We start from the raw sequence: 19,955 nt of genomic DNA, 5'->3' as shown, positions 1-19,955 counted from the left end.
ACGGACTATAAGGCGCTCATGGGCAATGCGGCTTATAGTCCAGTGCGCCTTATAGTCCGTAAAATACGGTAAACGGACACAAGGCAAAATCCCATTGAAATGAATGGAAATTTTAACGGATTACTGATGGTTTAGCTAGTGTCCTTTGCTAAAATCTTATAATTGGACAATAGCGACAATAGCAACGGCGGTTACCAACGGCCCCTAACACATTAACCATCATTTGTAAAAATACATGTCTTCATAAATGTCTAGCAGGCATTACGCCAAAAAAATCAGGGAAATTGCCAGCAATGTACAAAAGCAACTCCTGTGTGCACACAGACTAACAATGTGAGTGCGAGAGAACAAGTAGGAGGCCCTCGGCTCCCGAGCTTATAGGGTGTCCTATCATTTGCATATATGTGAATACAGTACATTAGCATACCAATGACTTTGCTAGCCAGTCTTTCCAGTGCACTTTACAAGCAGCACCCGGCAGCTGCTGAGACTGAACCCATCCAGCCACAGCAGCACCGCTGGGGGGCGCATGCGCAAGCCGTCATATCAGGCGCTCCTACACCTAATTTCTGTGTGTGTAAATGAATAGGAGCGATAGTACCGGGGGCCCCCGTGCGGCCTACTTGTATGTACAGCGTGTGCCGTGAGCCTGTGCCGTGAGCCTGTGCCGTGAGCCTGTGCCGTGAGCCTGTGCCGTGAGCCTGTGCCGTGAGCCTGTGCCGTGAGCCTGTGCCGGCAGAGTACACGCCGGAGACTATTTCACCGGAGGGTTCTCACGGTCTCGTTACCACGGCAACGCGGTTCCTGGCTGAGCCTCAAGTGCCAGAGGAAGTGACGACAGGGGATTGGCTGTTGTTGGGACACGTGACCCGTCGGGCCGCAGTATAGACAGTGTTGTGACAGTCGGGAGACAGTGAGGAGGGTGGTGGGGTCAGCGGGGTGACAGGAGGTGCAGAGGTGGCTGTGCGCTGCGGACCCCGGGCGGACACTCAGTCAGTGACTAGCCTTGCCGTTGACAAGTTGATGAGTGCGGGCTCCCGAGTACTCTCTAACTTCCCATGTCCCAGCGGGGCTCTCATGGTCCGGGCAGTGGCCCTTCGCATTGAGGCCAGGGGGAGAGGAGGACAGGAGGGGGCCCCACAGTACCGAGCAGGGGAGATGGTGCAGCGGATCGAGCCTTGGGAAGGCATTTGGCAGAGCCTGGGTTACATGTAGCGGGAGGGGAGCTGACGAGGAGCGGGGTGACGATGCTGTAAAACCTGTCGGCAGAGGGAGGATGGCAGCGGGATTAGCTCGGGTGGGGGAAGCAGGGCCAGGTCACTGACACAAGTGGGCAGCGACATAACACAACTGTGAGCTGAGCGACGAGATCGCTGCCATCAGAGCGATAATTTCTTCCAGTCACCCGATTGATCTGCGACCTTGCTGATCGCTTATTGATTAACTGGAGTGACAATGTGTCAGCTGTGACCTGGCAGGGGGGGAGGAGGAGGAGGGGGCAGGAATCAGCTGTGTAGATGGCAGGGTCCGCCTTGTAGGCACTAACCAGACGTGGATTGCCTGGCGGTGACCCTATCGGGTGAGTCACCCGCTGATCGCACAGCCCTCTCTTGTGTGTGTGTGTGTGTGATGCCGGTGAGAGCAGTGTATACCTAGGCTCAGGACGGGGAACCAGTGCGGGGGCTGCAGGCCTTCACCCCTGATGTGCTGCTGTGCTGCGGGTGTACGGCCACTCATAACGTGCCCCCCAGGGAGGACCCCCCGACACCTTCATGAGATCCTCCTGTGACCCCGGCGGCAAGATGAAGCCAGACAGAGGTAAGCAGTGTGCCAGGAACCCCGTGCCCACTGTCTGTGTCCCCGTGTATGTGGCCAGGTCTCGAGGATGCCCCTGGATTCAGTTGGTGTACACCTGTGTGAGGAGCAGGCCTGTGCCAGGAGCTGGTGGGCACATACTCTGCTCATGTTGGCTTACTGGGCCATAGGCTCCATCCTTCCCTTTGTCTCCACTCCTGAGGTATGTGCACTGTATACAGACACTGTACAGACGGCTACCCAGTCACACAGCATCCGCTCTACTGGATCACACTGGCAGATCCTTCCCATTATATATATATATATATATATATATATATATATATATATATATATATATATATATCTATCCTATACAATGAAATGGCCAGGCTGGATTTCTGCCATATGCAGTCAGTATCCTCATTGTCACATGCACCTACAGTCACCTATTTACCATACTGTTCCTGGGGGGGTATTGTCTTTGTCTTGTGCATAGTGTATAGCACTTTGGTGTGTTGCTTAGTGTACACAATAGCACCACACATTGTAATGATTAGTGTTCTTCTCTATCAGTCCAGGTTCACCACAACAGTCCGGCTTTTCTTCACAGGGTGTCACGTTACGTGTGATTGAGCCGGCAGGCAGCGAAGAGTTAAGCCAATGAATAGCTGAGCTGGCAGGTTGTGTAGTATTCTGAGGAGCAGCTGATCTGTACAAAAGCAAGCTTGTCTTGAGTCTAGTGTAGATCAGTTACACCAGCTAAAAGTTGTGTATCTCCCCAATCTTCCACTCCATAAATAACCTGCTTGTGTTTACACTGGAGTGTCTTGTGTGACTGCAGACTTTATTAGGCGGTAAACAATGACTTCTCAAGAGGTTGTCATAACCCAAGGATATGACTTTGTCTCTAGTATATGCCCCCCCACTCCCCTTGGCTTCTATACGTCTCATGACCTCATGGTGTTTGAGGCGGTAGACTGAAATAGACATAATTAAAGTGTAAAGAGGGTATTATTTAGGAAGGTTACGTTTATTTTACTGTGTCCAACAATAACAACCTTCTCTATTTCTATGCCTTTGAATCCAGCCTTTTTTAGGTCCGGTTGTGCCGCAGCCCTGCACTTCCTCTGGACTTATTTAGAGCAACTTATAAATAGCGTAGGTCTATAAATATTCCGGGTAATATGACCAGAACATGTAAACTTCTTGACCTAATAATTATGGCCTATATTAGGCAGCCGTCGGAGTGTTTTGATATTTTAGTCAGGCCTACTTTGTTTTGGTTTTGATACTTACATGCACTTTCTCCTGGTGGAATTTAAAGGGATTGTCCACTTTAGAAAATCCATTTTCATATATTCGTTTAGGGTGTTCTGAGTTAATAGAGGGGGTCCTCAGACTGGAGAACCAGTACAAAGATCAACCCTCCTTTCAGAGGACATCTCTTGTCCCATTGCAAACTACCTACTGAATCTTAAGTGGGCAGTGTGTAATACTTCCATTTTACTTGTGGGGCGCTGCAGGGAAATCAAATCATTTACTGACTGGTGTGTGTGTGTATATAATATATATGGGACCTGACTTTTCAGTTTATTTCTTAGTCTGTGGTGCCCATATACAGTATGTAATCATTGGCAGTTATTTCCTTGCACTGTTTACCAGATGGCTCATGCCCGTGATGTTCAGTTGGCCAGTACAGGCTTCACCTTCGGCCTAGTATAGGAGAGTACTGTAGGTAATGTCAGGTAATACTTCATGAGACTAAGTAAAATCCTACTTTATTTAGTTATTTTTTATCTTGTTAACAATAAAACTGGCAGTATACATTAGATGAATGTCTATCTGCCAAAACTTCTGCAGAACTAGCCTAGCTTATAACGTGTGTTGGGGACAAGCGGTCTCCTGACCCTCACATGATGTATATGATGTCGAAGGAAAGGATTGGGCCATTGGTTTGTAGGGAGATAAGATGCTGTAGTGGAACTAATGCTATTTAGGTTCTTGGAAAGTTGGACTACAATTGCTCTATTATACCTAACAACATTCTTAAAGGGATAGTCTTGTTTTCTATGGTGATAGCATTTCAGTAGGATTACATTATCACTTGTGAGTGATCTGACCTTTGGAACCAACCCCAATCCTGAGGAAGAAGAGTAAGCAGTGCTGATTTAGTCCTGTGACCCACTTCTTCATTTTTCATCTTATGGGTTATTACCAGAGGACCGGATACCCACTTGATAAGTGCTGTTTCCCACTTCATTTTCAGGATCACTGAAGGCCAACAATACAGTGTTGGCCAAAAGTATTGGCACCCCTGCAATTCTGTCAGATAATACTCATTTTCTTCCAGAAATTGATTGCAAGCACAAACTCTTTGGTATTAATGTCTTCATTTATTTTGCTTGCAATGAAAAAACACAAAAGAGAATGGAAAAAAAAAAGTCAAATCATTGATCATTTTACACAAAACTCCAAAAATGGGCCGGACAAAAGTATTGGCACCCTCAGCCTAATACTTGGTAGCACAACCTTTAGACAAAATAACTGCGAACAACCGCTTCCGGTAACCATCAATGAGTTTCTTACAATGCTCTGCTGGAATTTTAGACCATTCTTCTTTGGCAAACTGCTCCAGGTCCCTGAGATGTGCTAAATTTGTATGTAGTCTTCAGACTTCATAATGCCATGCACATGGTCAAGCAGTCCAGTGCCAGAGGCAGCAAAGCAACCCCAAAACATCAGGGAACCTCCGCCATGTCTGACTGTAGGGACCGTGTTCTTTTCTTTGAAGGCCTCTTTTTTTTTTCCCCTGTAAACTCTATGTTGATGCCTTTTCCCAAAAACCTCTGCTTTTGTCTCATCTGACCAGAGAACATTCTTCCAAAATGTTTTTGGCTTTCTCAGGTAAGTTTTGGCAAACTCCAGCCTGGCTTTTTTATGTCTCTGGGTAAGAAGTGGGGTCTTCCCGGGTATCCTAACATACAGTCCCTTTTCATTCAGACGCCGACGGATAGTACGGGTTGACACTGTTGTACCCTCGGACTGCAGGGCAGCTTGAACTTGTTTGGATGTTAGTCGAGGTGCTTTATCCACCATCTGTACAATCTTGCGTTGAAATCTCTCGTCAACTTTTCTTTTCCGTCCACATCTAGGGAGGTTAGCCACAGTGCCATGGGCTTTAGGGCTAGTTCACACGTGGGCAAAGGGGAGGTTTTTGACAGCGGAATTCGCTTCAAAAACCTCTCCTTTAACATGGTGGTCTATGTAAACCACTAGCTTTTTTTTTCCTCCTAGCGTTTTCCGCCTGAAGAAGCGACATGACCTTTCTTCAGGCGGAAAACGCCTGAAGAATTGCATAGAAGTGAATGGGAGGCGAAAACCGCGCGGTAAAAAACCGCGCGGTTTTTTGCACAGAAAACCGCGCGGTTTTTTGCAAAAAACCGCGCGGTTTTCGCCTGCAGTTTCTATAGCACATATAGGAAAAAAAACCCTAGCGAAAACCGCTAGCGAAAACCGCGTCAAAAACCTCGTCAAAAACCGCGTGGAATGCAAAAAACAGCGTCAAAAAAACTCCCCGAGGTTTTTTACCTCGCACAAATAAGCTAGGCGGTTTTCACGTGTGAACTGACCCTTAAACTTCTTGATGACCCTGCTCATGGTAGACACAGGAACATTCAGGTCTTTGGAGATGGACTTATAGCATTGAGATTGCTTATGCTTCCTCACAATTTTGCTTCTCAAGTCCTCAGAGTTCTTTGGTCTGCTTTCTTTTCTCCATGCTCAATGTGGTCACACAAGGACACAGGACAGAGGTTGAGTCAACTTTAATCCCTTTCAACTGCCTGCAAGTGTGATTTAGTTATATATAATCAGCTGGCTGGCAGGTATGGTGGGTTGCCTTTGATAACAAGGGGCTTCCAAAAGTGGACAGACCTATTAACATCTGTTTACATTTATTAGTAATACAAATTTTTAACTGATATAGCGCCTGCATATGCAGCAGCAGCAGCTAAAGTTTACTTTATGGAGATGCCATTCACTGAACCTGTAGTGATGGTTGGAGAGAAAGGGTTAATTGCCAACACTTTTGGGTGAAGGGCTTCTTCCCACTTCATTTGGGAGCAGAGCCCTTGTATAAAGGGTCTTTTTTTTTTTTTTTTTTTTTTTTTTTTTCTTTCTTTCTTTCTTGTGTGCTTTGCTTCATGAAAGCCATCCAATAGCCAAGTCTCCTCTCCAAGCTGATCCCACCTCCTCCCCCTACTTGGAGATAATTCTGATCTGTGTTTTCTTTCCATCAGCTTGCATATTTAACATAGATATGCTGAAAATAGCGCAGACCTTGTGTCTTGATCTTCAAGGATTCTTGCTAAGATGTGTGTAGGTTTTCAGGTTTAGTCAGTAGATGTGGTCCTTTGGTAACTAAACCCTGGCTGCTTGCACTGCTGTTTACACTGCACCAGATGACTGTTGCATAAGTCAGTCAGAGGTTTTTATGGCAGCTTCATGTAACTTTCTTCATTGTTCTGTCTGTGACTTCCCCATGTCCTGACTCCTGTGCCAGCGGATCATTTGTTACTATGTGACGTCAATGGCTGAAGTGAACAACAACAGCAGCAGCATCCACTAGGTCACTGGTCTGACCTATGTTACAATTTGATTTTGTGCTTGGAAGGCTCTGTCCTGTCCGAGTGTACATAAGGGCTTGTGACAGACAAGGACAGTGCAGGGAGGGTATGGGCATTGTTCTACTATCTATATAGCATCAGCATACCCCACCGCTACATACAGATTGTATTCATTCGCAATACTCCCACGCACTGTATTTTACTTATTTCTCATATTTATTCCTACCAGCATGATACTGCAGTATTTGAGGAAGCTCCTATATGTAGGGGAAATACAAGCAATTGGAAATACAGATCCATGTAAATTTACACATTTTATCCTCCTGTATTAGAGGATTGCGAGCCTTGGAGTTGGTCACACTTGTAAAAACTCAATCTTAGTCTGTAATGGCTGTGGGTAATAGTAGTTTCCCCATTTCCTTCAACTAGCAAAACACAGGCACAATCTATAGTGGTTGTGCACAGTATTAGAGTGGGCACAGAAAAGGCCACAGTATTTGCCTCCCTTCAAACAGCTGATCAGTATGGGTGCCAAGAGTCCCCACTGATTTTACAGTCATGGTCTATCCTGAGGATAATTGACAGGTCTGATTATACTCTAATATAGGTAATAGAGACATTATAAGTTCAGTGACCTCCTACATCTCTGAGTGTGTTCTTTTTCACTCTTGGCTACTTTCACCATCATTTCCCCCATACAACTTGATATATAATCTCCTCTTGAATAAATTGGGAAGGGGAGAGGGGGTGTCTATGGATCTATGTAGCATCCAGAGAACTGACATTACTGATGCAATATGAATGCTGTATTTATTAAATTTAAGTTGTTTTTCAGTCACCACTAGTTAAAGTTATTGCAGCCTTTTTAGAATAAAAGAGTTTTCTATTGACTGCTTAAGCCACAGTAAAAGATCTAGTGTCCTCCTAATATTAAGCATATATGTTCCTAGAAAAGGTGACTGTCCAAGTCCACACATGTTAGCCTTGGCTTTTCTTTCTTACAGTTTGTACTAGTCGATTGCATATTCCACGTGGTGTTATGGCCATAAAGGTTAATGAATACTGAAGTGCTATCCTTTAATGATAGATGTCTATAATGCTGAGGCCACATGCTTTGTGTTGTCTTACTTGAATTTAGCGGAAGGGAGAAGTAGCCATTCTGTCTGAAGCCACTTTTTTGGCTTTTGCCTCAAAAGACAATAAAATCTGCAACAAAAAAAGGTTTGTAGAGCTGAGTTTGCAGTGGACCTGCTCTATAATCATGTCGTTGGAATGACATGAACCTGAATGCCCCATAGATGTGAATGTATAACTGAATGCACTTGGGTGACAAGTGTATGTCTCTCCGCGTTTCATCCAAGTACATTTCACTGCAAGCTCAGTCCCCATGCACATGGCCAAGCATGCTTCAGACATGGGGCAAAGACAGAAGTTTAATAGATACGGGGAGGGTTTTGTGGTTACTCCAAAACCGATAAGCGACAACAATCTTGTGGCCTCAGCCTTCTAGCCCCCTATCATTAAAGGATATCACTTCAGTATTCATTATCCTTTATGGTCATAACACCACGTGGAATATGCCATCAACTAGTACAAACTCAAAGAATGAAATAGCTCATTTGCCATAGAGAAATTGAGATAGTTTGGCAATGCGAAGCAAACCTACAGCTAGTGTACCTGGACTAGAGACTGTTTATATGTCTGTAGCACTACAGGAAATGCTGTATCAAATGTGAAACCGCAAAAGGTTTATATCATTGTAGGTCTCTTCTTATTTATAGGGGTACAGCTGTCTTGTAACGTAATGGCATGTCATTAGATATACTATAACTTTATAAGTGAGGCTAAGACCTTTGGGACCCCCACTGAGATGCTTCTTTCCCATAGTGGTTACCTTGCACAGTGGGTGACTGCTGTGCTGACTCTAGTCTCCTGGCCCTTAATTATTCATATTGGTAGGGGTCCTAGGGATGTGCTTGTACTTTTTTTGAGATGTAAATAACCCCTTAATGAAAATTCAGTTGTAGGTGTAGCTTTCCCTATCGTCACATGGTCAGTTGTTTTGGTGAAGTCCTCTTCAAGGTTTCTTTTCATGAGTGATAAAATGGCCACATGTTTACTATATTTTGGCATTTTTTCCCCAATCCCAGAGGTGAGATCCATGTCTATCTTGAGAATGGGCCAAGCATCCGTAAGTGTCTGCATTCACTCTATGGAAGTTGAAAATAACGCATACACCCTGAGTGGCAAGTTTTTGGAAGTCCCATAAAAGAGAATAGAGAATACTACAAAGCAGTAGACTTATGCCTCCAGACGCTACTCCATGAGGCGGCCTGAGAACAGAATTGTTTCTCCTTTGAAGCAATGCTTGTGTTGGGGTGAAGCCCTGTAATCAGCATATGATATAGCATGTTACAATTTTTTTCCTGTGTAATGAGGCCCAGTAAGGCTGTGACAGAATCTTGCTGAATCTCCTTATTCTTTCTGGGAGGCATAGCAGCGCTCCTGGCAGAACAGAGGCTATATTCTTATCTGGTATTACAGAGCTGCCCTGCTCGCTGCTGTTCTCTCTGGTAGCAGTCAGTCAGCAGAGCTCTCACGTGTTTATTTTTGCATGACTTTGGTGGATGTTCTTGCTTGATATCCTGAAGTGGAGCAAATACAGCTGAGTTCACAGGAGGAGAAACACAAACACACCCCGGCTGCCAAAGAAGCAGGAAACCATAGAGCCCTTCTGTGTCTGAGGACACGCTCCCACCAATCACAAACCTCCCACTGTTGCTATGTGCACTTTTTTCTCTGCCTCCTTTGTGCAAGGCAAATGTCTTGGAGCAGAAGTTGCAAGGCTGTGTCTGTGGCCCTCACTGACACTGTTGTGTACTATGGAAACACAACAAAGGTGTGTAATAAGCAGCAACAACAGTGACTACAGATGTGGATTCACTGGACACCTACAGTGTGAGAAGTATGTGTAACCTGGCCAAGTGTGATCGTCCCTCGTCCATAGAAATGACAAACCTTTCTAATGTGCTTTTGTCACATAAGGAACTCGGGGTGCAGGGAGAGTTGTGGAGTAGGGGAACTAATGTCTGCCATATGGGGACTCATCCCCAGCACCCGCAAAGGTCAGTTGTTTTACAAGAAGCCGATGTACCTATCAGTATATTTATGGCATGCGGGAGGGGGGAATATACAAAATACATACAGATGGTGTTCCTGGTCTGATTCAAACCCAGTGCCAGCACACTATAACAATATGTAGTGTGTTAATCTATTCTTATCAGTGGGATCTGTTATGTGCTGAGAGATTCTGGATTATTAGGTGTCCTAGAGCAGTGTATAAAACTCATTTACAAGGATAGTCTTCAGGAAGGGGTTATCCACTTTCTAATATTGATAGTTTATCCTTAGGACTGGTTCTCAATAATAGATTTGTAAAGGTCTAAAAGCATTCAGGTCAGCAGTTCCAGGAAACACGGCTCCAGGTAATGTTTACATGCTAGAAGAATGCTATGCTGATCACTAGTCATACAAAATGTAGTGGAGAGGTTACCAACTGCAGCCCTTTCCTATAGACCAGAGGTGGGCAATTAATTTTTCCATGGGGCCGCATAAGAAATTGAAACTATTCTATAGGGCTATGCGTGTTGTGGCAAATTTAGCTCCACCCACTTCTATGTTGGCTCTGCCCATTCTCAATCATCTTCTCATGTACCCCCACAAAGTATAATCCTCCTACAGTCACCCGTACATTATATGCCCCCACATTATAATGTTCCCTTCCAACTGCCCCACAGTATTAAGTCCCTCTCCTAGTGCTCCAGTTTAAACTGGTAGAAACTAGAGGGGGACATTAAACTTGGGCAGCTGGAAGCAACAATTAAACGGTAGGGGTAACTGGAGGGTGACATTAAACTGGCGGCAACTAGAGGCAGACAGGTCCCCCTCCAGCTACCTTCACGGTTTAATGCCCCCTCCAGTTGTCCCCAGTTTAATGTGCCACCTTCATCTAACCCCCAGTTTCATGTCCTGTCCCCCCCCCCCCCCCTCCATCTCTGCCCCAGTATAACATTCCCCTTCCATCTCTGTCTCTAGGTTACACACACACACTCTCCACCCTGCATCTCACATCTCCCCTCTCAGTACTTTAGGACACACGTCTCCATCTTCTAGCACTGTCCTGCTGGCACTAAGACACGCCTCCCTATGTGGGCTGGACTGAATCAGTCAGGGGGCAGGATATGGCCCGCGGGCCATAAATTGCCCAGGTCTGCTATAGACTATAATAGGGCAGCACTGCACTCTGTAATATTTACATGCCAGAAGTCACACTTCTCACTCTGTACAGAGTGGCGCTGTCCCAAGGCAGCCTATTTGGATAGGCCAAGAATATTACAAAGTGTACAACCCTTTTAAGATCTGCATTTACTGATGTTGCCTAATGGCATAAACCTAGCCCCAAGAAGTGCCAGATTAATCACTGTAGTAGATTGGGCACTTCTTGCATGTAGTTGGATACTTTTCTGTGTCGTTTCTTTAAGCCACTCTCAGGGTAAGTTCACACGGCGGAAACGTTTTCGCACGGCTAGCCGCAACGGGATGCAGTGCATCAGCATCCCGCTCCTGATTGGGCCTAAGCAGGAGGGTGTCTGGAGCCGCAGACAATGTGGTTGACTCTGGATAGGGCATGCCGCTTCTCTTTTCCGCTAGCTGAAAAAAAAATTGCTAGCGGGTGGGGGAAAAACCGAGTGATTCCCATTGAAATTAATGGGAGACGTTTTTATAGGTGGATTCCGCGTCAAAATACACCTGCAAAAAAACTCAAGGTGAACATACCGTTAATAGTTTGCTTACTTTGCACTGGTATTTTTGTGACAGAAAACTGGCATATGTCAATAATAAATGTGAAGCACAATATTACTTCACTTAACCACATCCACTCTCCAGCAAGGAGAAAAAAACTTCAAGCATGGCATAGAAGGTCAGTACTAATAAATATAAATGACTACACACAAAATGATGTAGCCATGCCAGAAAACTGGTGCACTGACATGGGTAATACTGAGATGACACAATTCAGACGTTTTGAAGCTTCTCTTTGCACAATATGTAGTGTCCAGATGTTATGTAAATGAGGTTTGTAACACGACATTCACGCTTTGCATGGAAACCAGTTATAAATATGTCTTGCTTTGTTATAGACGCCCACTCCCTTTCATTTTGGGCTTTGTTCATTTCAGTTGTTATGCGGCATCATAGGTACCGAACTGCAAACATAATAGACAACTATAGCACCTGTCTGCTATTTTTGACAGAATTTGCGGAGTAGGAGGCTCCAAAAGCAGATATGAACACAGACTAAGCATGGCATTCTGCTCCGGTTCTTTACATGTCTCTTCTCTGTATTTGCCAGTAACAATAAAGCATTTTTCTTGCTGCCAAGTACTATTGTACAGTGCTGGAAAGTTACGGTATTTCTTTGTGACTCTTTCCAGCAGACAGCGAGACTTTTCTGTCAATGATTTTCTTCCTGTATAGTATGCAGACTGCAACATCAAGGATCAGGACCTGGAGAAACCGAGTAATTCTCCTAACCAGTTCCTGAATTGTCCTTTCTGCCAAGTTGTAAAATTCTATTTCACCATATCAGTTTCTGGGAAAGCTGGGTGACTGCTAATACTCCCATAAGTAGTGTCGCTCACCTTTCTAGAAATCTGCCTAGTTCTGTGAATTACATGAGCCTTTCTAATACTTGTGATGATGATAGGTAGTAGTTCCAGTAATAAGTACTGCCGTGACGACATCCCCATACCTTAGGACGTGTGGTTAAGCAAACTAGCTAGAACTGGAATGTAAATGCTGCTCTGTGCGGACGATTTAGCTGGATTAGAGATGATGCTGAAGGTGGAGCCGGATAGATCTCCTCATATATAACACTGCTATTTGTACGTGTTTTCTTATAAAGCCGCAAACCAGAATCCTTTCCTATCTATATAAAATAATCCTCAAATATTATTAGTGTATTAGCAAGTTGGGACTAAAATGCTTTTATATTTAGAAGGGAACAAAGACGTTATTTATTGCAGGTCATTTGGGGCCGCTGCCCTTGGCTCAGCCACGAAGGGAACTCACAGCTGCTCGACCCAGCTCATCCAGCCTAAATGGGTGATCTGGCACATTCTACAAAACCAGGGGACGGCAGCACATTGAGGGCAAGGGCAGCCAATTCTACTTCCTCAACCCAGGGGCTTGTTGTGAGTAACACAATATCTATGTCCTGTGTTCAAAAGTCTAACATTTCAGGGAGTGGGATTATTATTTATGTCACACTTAGAATAAATATATTTCTCGTTTTATAATCTGCTGCTGGCTGTGTTCTCGCTCTGACTGTTCTAGAATAAATGTCATCTATGCAACTAGTCCTATGGCACTATGGCTGTTGTGAAACTACAACTCCCAGCAGGGAACATTCATTGCTATGGCAGTTCTAAGAGCAGGTAAACAAGTGTGCAGGTTGAGAGTTGTAGTTTCCAAGAGCTGGAGTGCCCAAGGTTGAGAACCTTGATCTAGGGCCTCATCGTGCACATATGAGTCAAGGTTTTATGGAGTTTTGTCAGCACAGAAATCCCTACAGCTGTATGCTGCCATATAATAGCACCAAGTCATGGAACCAGTAGTGATTATAGGGAATACCTGGTGGCAGCTATGGCCTCATAGACAACTAATGGCATTATACAACTCTGAACATATTGGTGATGTGTGCCTTTATGGTGACAGTGTATCACAGCTGCATTAGTGAATGAAGATCTCTTGTTATACCACATTATAGCACTATAATATACAACTTTTCCTGGACTGAGGTCCATATTGTTTGCTCCCAACAACCGCAGTGAAACCTAATTGGGTATTGTGAGGCCTGAAGGGCAAGCTATCAGAATGATATTCTACCTAATAGGTGAAGGTATTTTTAGGAGAAGGTGCATCCCCTGCTTAGCACTTACATCTCATAGATTGTAAGCTCTTGCGAGCAGGGCCCTCAGTCCCATTGTGTGAAATGACGTTCTTTGTTATGTATCTGTCTGTATTTGAACCCTACAAATTGTACAGCGCTGCGGAATATGTTGGCTATATAAATAAAATTTATTATTCTTACTAGCACTCCAGAGAATAGGGGTACATGCATTTGTGGACTTCTTTCAGATGGAGTTTAGTTGTTCTGGCCATTTCATAACTTTTGTAAACTACATTGGAGAAAGTAGGGGGGGGGGGAGGGAGGGGGCTTGTGGACTCCCATTCTGTTAAGATATGAGAGTCGCTGACTAAGAGTGAAGAATTCTGTTAAACTGATGTAAGGTCATGTCACGCCTAGAGCAGGGCCTGTTGGGGTGAGGTATGACCACACCAAAGGGTTTATTTCATAGACTGTACACTCAGGTTTTCATTATACCAAGGGGTAGTCGCCATGCTTATTTCTGTATATAGAAGTTACATATAACTCATTTGCGCACACAAGTCAGAAAGTAGTGTTTTTGATAACCTACATTGACATACTTGCTTTTATCTTATGAAAATGGCATGTGAACCAGTGTTGTATCTTTCTTAGTACCGCTATTTTTATTACAGAATCCCTGCTGATCTCGTGTCCTCTCCATAACTTGCCTGCTCAATGCTCAGCTCATATAAGTGATAATGGCTTGATATTCCCAGGTGAAGATGGCTGATCCCGGGCTCTGCATGACTCAGTCTTAATGCTCTGAACAGGCCATTTGTGGCTCTGCAGTTGCTTTGAAACAACTCAGAAAATCTGCAAGTAGATTGCTCTTGTATCGTCACTAGCTCTCAATGACAAGGCTGTAACTATTTAGTATAATAAAGCAGTGTTAAAGGGGGTATGGCCTTGACAGAGAATGAAAACCTTGTTTACAGACAGAAGGTGAAGCTTTGTCCTGACCTAGAGCTGTTGTATCTAATGATGTTAGTGTCTCTGTCCTAGGATACCTATTCTTGTACATGAGAGCAGTCATCAGGACAAGGCTGACGGACTTTAAAGGGATTCTACCATTAAAAAACTTTTTTTATTTTTTTTTTTCTAGGTAACACATCGGAATAGCCTTTAGAAAGGCTATACGTCTCCTACCTTTGGAAGTGCTGTTCGCCGCGCCGTTCGTTCGAAATACCGATTTGTACCGGTATGCTAATTATGTCTCACAGTGATGGGGGCGGGCCCCAGTGCAGGAAATGTGATGGGGGCGTCCCCATTGCTGCTCGAAAACCGACTCCAGCACCGCCTCTATCTTCTGCATCCTCCCCTTCCTTCTTTGGCTTGACGTCGGTCGCCTGCGCAGTACGCTCTGTTCGGCGAACTTGCAGTGTCGGCACTATGGCCACGGGCATGCGCAGTACGTTCGGCGAAGTTCGCCGAACAGAGCGTACTGCGCAGGCGTCCGACGTCAAGCCAAAGAAGGAAGGGGAAGATGCAGAAGAAGATAGAGGCGGCGCTGGAGTCTGTTTTCGAGCAGCAATGGGGACGCCCCCATCGCATTTTCTGCGCTGGGGGATGCCCCCATCGCTGCGAGAGAACTAATTAGCATACCGGTATTTCAAACGGCGCGGCAGATCACTTCCAAAGGTAGGAGACTAATAGTCTTTCTAAAAGCTATTCCGACGTGTTACCTAGGAAAAAAAGTTTTTTTTAATGGTGGAATCCCTTTAAAGGGATTCTACCACTAAAACACATTTTTTTTTTTTCTAGTTACCACGTCGGAATAGCCTTTAAAAAGGCTATTCGTCTCTTACCTGTGGAAATGCTCTCCGCCGCGCCGTTCGTTCAAAATACCGGTTTGTACCGGTATGCTAATTAGTTCTCTCGCAGCGATGGGGGCGTCCCCATTGCAGCTCGAAAACCGACCGCAGCGCCGCCTCTCTGGTCTTCGGTGTCCTCCCCTTGCTTCTTCAGCGTACTGTCGGACGCCTGCGCAGTACACTCTGTTCAGCGAAGATTGCCGAACGTACTGCACATGCGCGAAATTGCGGTCCCAGCCATAGTGCGGGCACCGCAATTTCGCACATGCACAGTACGTTCGGCAATCTTCGCCGAACAGAGCATACTGCGCAGGCGTCCGACAGACGCTGAAGAAGCAAGGGGAGGATACAGAAGACCAGAGAGGCGGCGCTGCGGTCGGTTTTCGAGCTGCAATGGGGACGCCCCCATCGCTGCGAGAGAACTAATTAGCATACCGGTACAAACCGGTATTTTGAACGAACGGCGCGGCGGAGAGCACTTCCACAGGTAAGAGACGAATAGCCTTTTTAAAGGCTATTCCGACGTGGTAACTAGAAAAAAATGTGTTTTAGTGGTAGAATCCCTTTAACAATGATGCAGTGGCTGATGTGCAGCCTGTAGCACTGGAGTCCTCAATCCACTCAGTCTGAATGCGGAAGTGTATGAGCCTGATGATGTGACTCCCAAGTGCTGCACATGGCAGTCTTTATCCGTTCCATAGACTTTGAATGGTGCACTAACACACCTGCTCTACCACCACTCCCTCCATTCATACCTTGACTCTGTGATTGTATAGTGAGATAGAACCCCAGTTTTATCATTGGGGATCTCAGTGGATAGGTGCTAAGTATTGATTGTGATCCAGTTTGTAATACTAGATGTGAACAACTGATCTCGTGCTCCTCTGATCCAACGGGAAAACTGAATATAGGAATGGGAATAGCACCATATTATTCTGTATTTTCTACCTATTAAACGTTACTTATTAGAACTGTCCATGCCTTGTAAAAGCCTGTCTTGTACATGTATTACACAAAGGAGTAAGGCTGATTCTTTCTTTTCTGTCTCCTAGTATTTGTATGCATCTCCATTCCACAACTCTTTGCTGCTAAGCGTGTGTTTTACTGTGTAAATACCTGGGGGAATAAAATGATTGGATGAGCGGATTAATTACTTCTCTGCCTTCCATCTATAGTATCGCCACTATTAGACTGCCTGCACTCTAATCTCCACCACTTCTCAGGTTAATACCTCTCTGCCCTGTTTAACTCTTTTCTCTTCTCAGTAGAACTTGCATTTCCATTATCTTTCCCTTCGGTAACCTACTTGCAGCTCGTTTACTTTTTACCTTACATTATTGCTAATATTTTGTCTGCAACTTGACTTTCACAAATACTCTTCTGTTGTATATTTATATACATCTAATGTATATGTTCTTCCCAATAAACTCTAGTTATTTGAGTACTACTTTAAATATATGTATGTTATGACATTGCTGTACATGTCCTAATATCTGTGAAAAACTACCATGTGAGTCCGTGGACGACTCTTATTGACATGAGAGTGAATAATAGCTGTGTTATGGTCATTTTTGTACTGGTGTCATAGGGCTGCACTAAAACTCATGAAGGTCTATGAGTGTATTCACATGGTTATGTTCATGAAAGTGGACTTGCCACCAAACTATTAAACCTTATTAATTTACACAGTCAATAAAGGATAAAATCCTGAAACTCACAATGAAAAATGACCTAACACAACCAATGGCTTACATCCCCCTATAGCTAATACATTCAAAGTATACATAATTCCTTGTCTAATAGTTATGGATATAATATACATGTCTAAAAGACAAAGCGTTACCTTTAGTAAAATAAGAGTCCTTTACGCTAAAGCCCCATGTTGCAGTAGCACAGTGTTTTATAGTACCTGTAAAGTGAATGAGATTCTGGCTAATCCCACCCACCAATTACACTTGGGGAAACGCAAGAGTTTCCAAAATGTGTTTTATAAGGGAAGAAAATCCACAGAGAAACTCTGTAAAAAACGGTGTGGAAAAAAAATACAATGCGTTTCCATGGAAGCACTGGCCGCAAAAGGCAACAGAAATAGGACCTGTCCTCTGATTTGGCCTGGACTGTCAGCCTGCACACGGGACCGTGACAATCAAGATCATGTGTATGGGCCCATAGAAAAGAATGGGTTAGTATGCTGGCTGTGAAATACATAGATAGCAAACTTACCCACATCACGGTCGTCTGCATGGGGCCTTAGCCATAGAAGAAGAGAAATTTACCCACCAGTTTATTCTGACTAAAGTGGATGAGAGACTTGTGCCAGGTGAATTTGAGGGGCCAGACTTGGACTATCCAGAACATGAAGCTTCAACAACTGGCCAAAAAGAGGAAGAGAACGGAAATATATATTCAATTGTTAATAAAAAAAATATTATATAAATTTTTATTTTTCCCTCTCCTCTTAGTTTGTGCTCTAACTGGGGATGATACATTAGGCTAGTTGTGTATATAGTTAATGGACAGTCTGGAAGTGGTTAAACATATTTTTAAGAATTTTGATAGATATTTTTAATTTGCCATGTCACTGGCAAATTCTGCATTTGTCATTTTGACTACTATGGCTTATCATCAATTTACACTTGCCTATTCTGTAGGGTTTTTCTTTGCAACAGTCACCTCATTTACATCACAGACTAGATCAATGGTCTAACAGTAGAAGATCATACTATATGTATTATAAAAGTTCACACGTATATGTTACATAATCTAGTACAGAAATAGAATATAACTACAATAAGAAAAATGATGTGGGTTTAATAGATATAACTAAATGGCAAGACATTCCTTTTAAGGTTGCAGTCTCATCTGAATGTGTGTCTGACGTTTTCTAATATTATACATGACACGATAGAGATCCAACTACAGGTTTAACTGTGACACCCCAGCACTTTATGTTCTCCTTTAAGCAGTGCAGTGACTTGCTGATCTATGGCCTCAGATTTGTCTGTCAGAGGGACCGGATTTCCCCCTCTCCCCCAAAACCTTTTTATCTGCAAATTATATGAATGTGTGATATGAATAGAAGAATAGGAAGTGGATGAAATAGAATGGCCTTGCCTGTAGCAAATTCTATCATTCTAACTCGGGGGTGTTGTTTGAAGATTGAGCCCTGTATCAAAATGTGTAACCAATACTCATCGCTTCCTGTACTATCGCATGCTTTGTGATCTTGTCACTTTTGGGCACAAGGGCCTGGTAAAAAAAACCTCAACCTCTGCCCCCTGTATCTACATGCTACTGCTAACTTGTCATTCAGTCTATTGGATAAAGGGCTGTCACACATGTGATCCATAGAGCTCTGTGGCTAATGGCTTTCCTCCATAATCAATACTGAATGGACTCTGAACATTGTGTATGTGTACTCTGTGTATGTGCTAGTAACAGGGATTATGTTCAGATGGTCGGCTCAGCAAGGCATGTAAATGAGACTCCTTGTGCTGCTCCACAAGCTATTTTATAGGACACTTTCTCCTACTTACCTATGTCTGACAAGCCAGTGGCCTTGTGAAATCATATAAAGAGCCATCTGTTTTTACACCGAACCTGTTCTGACTGTATGGAAGTGTAAAGTTAACCATCTGTTGTGTGCAGAGGCACAGAAAGTGTTAAACTGCAGGCAGCTAATGCATAGCAGCCCCCTGGGCTAACAGATGGGTTAAATAAGCACATACAGGATTTGTGTGTATAATTGTTCATGTAGTCATTTGCCTATACTGCACAATGTCTGTATAGCCCTAGTGTGATTGAGTATATTATTGTTTGCTGATATTTGCTTCTTGGTACATTATATAGGATGTGCTGGAATACTTTGTTCTTTATGTATATCTATGGGCTGAGTATAGTCTTCAGGCTTCGTTCCTCATATATTAATCTATGTATACATCCCAGGCAAATAGAACACCAATGTGTGCTTGGGAAAATATTGTATCTCTAGCTCCATCACTTTTTAGGAGTTTGGGGTTAATGGAAGCCTACAAGCTATTTAGATCATTGAATCCAACACAGGGCTCTGTTCACACCACGTTTGTGATGCCATTAATAATATAATGCCATATCTGCCACTGGTGCACAATGGCCCTCACTTACCCGAAATGGGGTCCCCTTGATAGCAGTGTGAACAGTGACTAATGGTTACACTTTATTGAGATCTTTAGGCTATGAGCTGCAGCAGATTATACACATTTATCATCTATGCTTCATGGTTATGGCAAACTTACAAGGAGATCATACGAATGACACGATGGATACATGATTTTTCTTCAAGATTCACACTGTTCTCTCCCTTATTTCTTGACTCTGTCATCTGAATTAAAGTCAAGGTCCTGGCTTATAAAGTGCTTGTAAGTGTCTTTTTTTTTTCTGGGGTAATATTATATGACGACAGCCTGATGTAATATAATGGGCAGTGAGAGCTTTTTCACGCCACCCTATAAACCTATAATGTCGAGCAGCTTATGTGATGTTACCATAGCTCATCCTTGTTAGAGGATATATATATATATATATATATATATATATATATATATATATTGTAAGTGTGCGTGTTAACCTCAGTTCAGACTAATCTTCAGCCTGTCTCTGGGCCTCATATAATTCTAGGAATGACATGCAGGTTCTCCTTGATGAAGTCTCTTCACACTCGGTGGACATTGTCTTTCTCTTGGAGCAGAAGGA

The 19,955-nt window shown here is 43.7% G+C and overlaps 1 protein-coding gene across 2 annotated transcripts in view; it reads left to right on the top strand.

Moving 5' to 3' along the window:
* The first annotated feature begins 763 nt into the window (after positions 1 to 763).
* Positions 764 to 19,955, top strand: part of ATOSA (atos homolog A) — a 38,578-nt gene continuing 19,386 nt past the window's right edge. Inside the window, exon 1 of one of the 2 annotated variants that reach the window (XM_075273464.1) lies at positions 764 to 1,818. In XM_075273464.1, coding sequence (XP_075129565.1) covers positions 1,773 to 1,818 — 46 coding nt within the window. In that variant the 5' untranslated portion in view covers positions 764 to 1,772. Of the gene's footprint in view, positions 1,819 to 1,998; positions 2,018 to 19,955 lie in introns of those variants that run through there. The other variant, XM_075273465.1, reaches the window with a different exon arrangement.

Source organism: Leptodactylus fuscus, chromosome 5 (genome assembly GCF_031893055.1).
Source record: "Leptodactylus fuscus isolate aLepFus1 chromosome 5, aLepFus1.hap2, whole genome shotgun sequence".
NCBI classification, from domain to species: domain Eukaryota; kingdom Metazoa; phylum Chordata; class Amphibia; order Anura; family Leptodactylidae; genus Leptodactylus; species Leptodactylus fuscus.
This window is presented reverse-complemented; position numbering and strand designations above follow the sequence as displayed.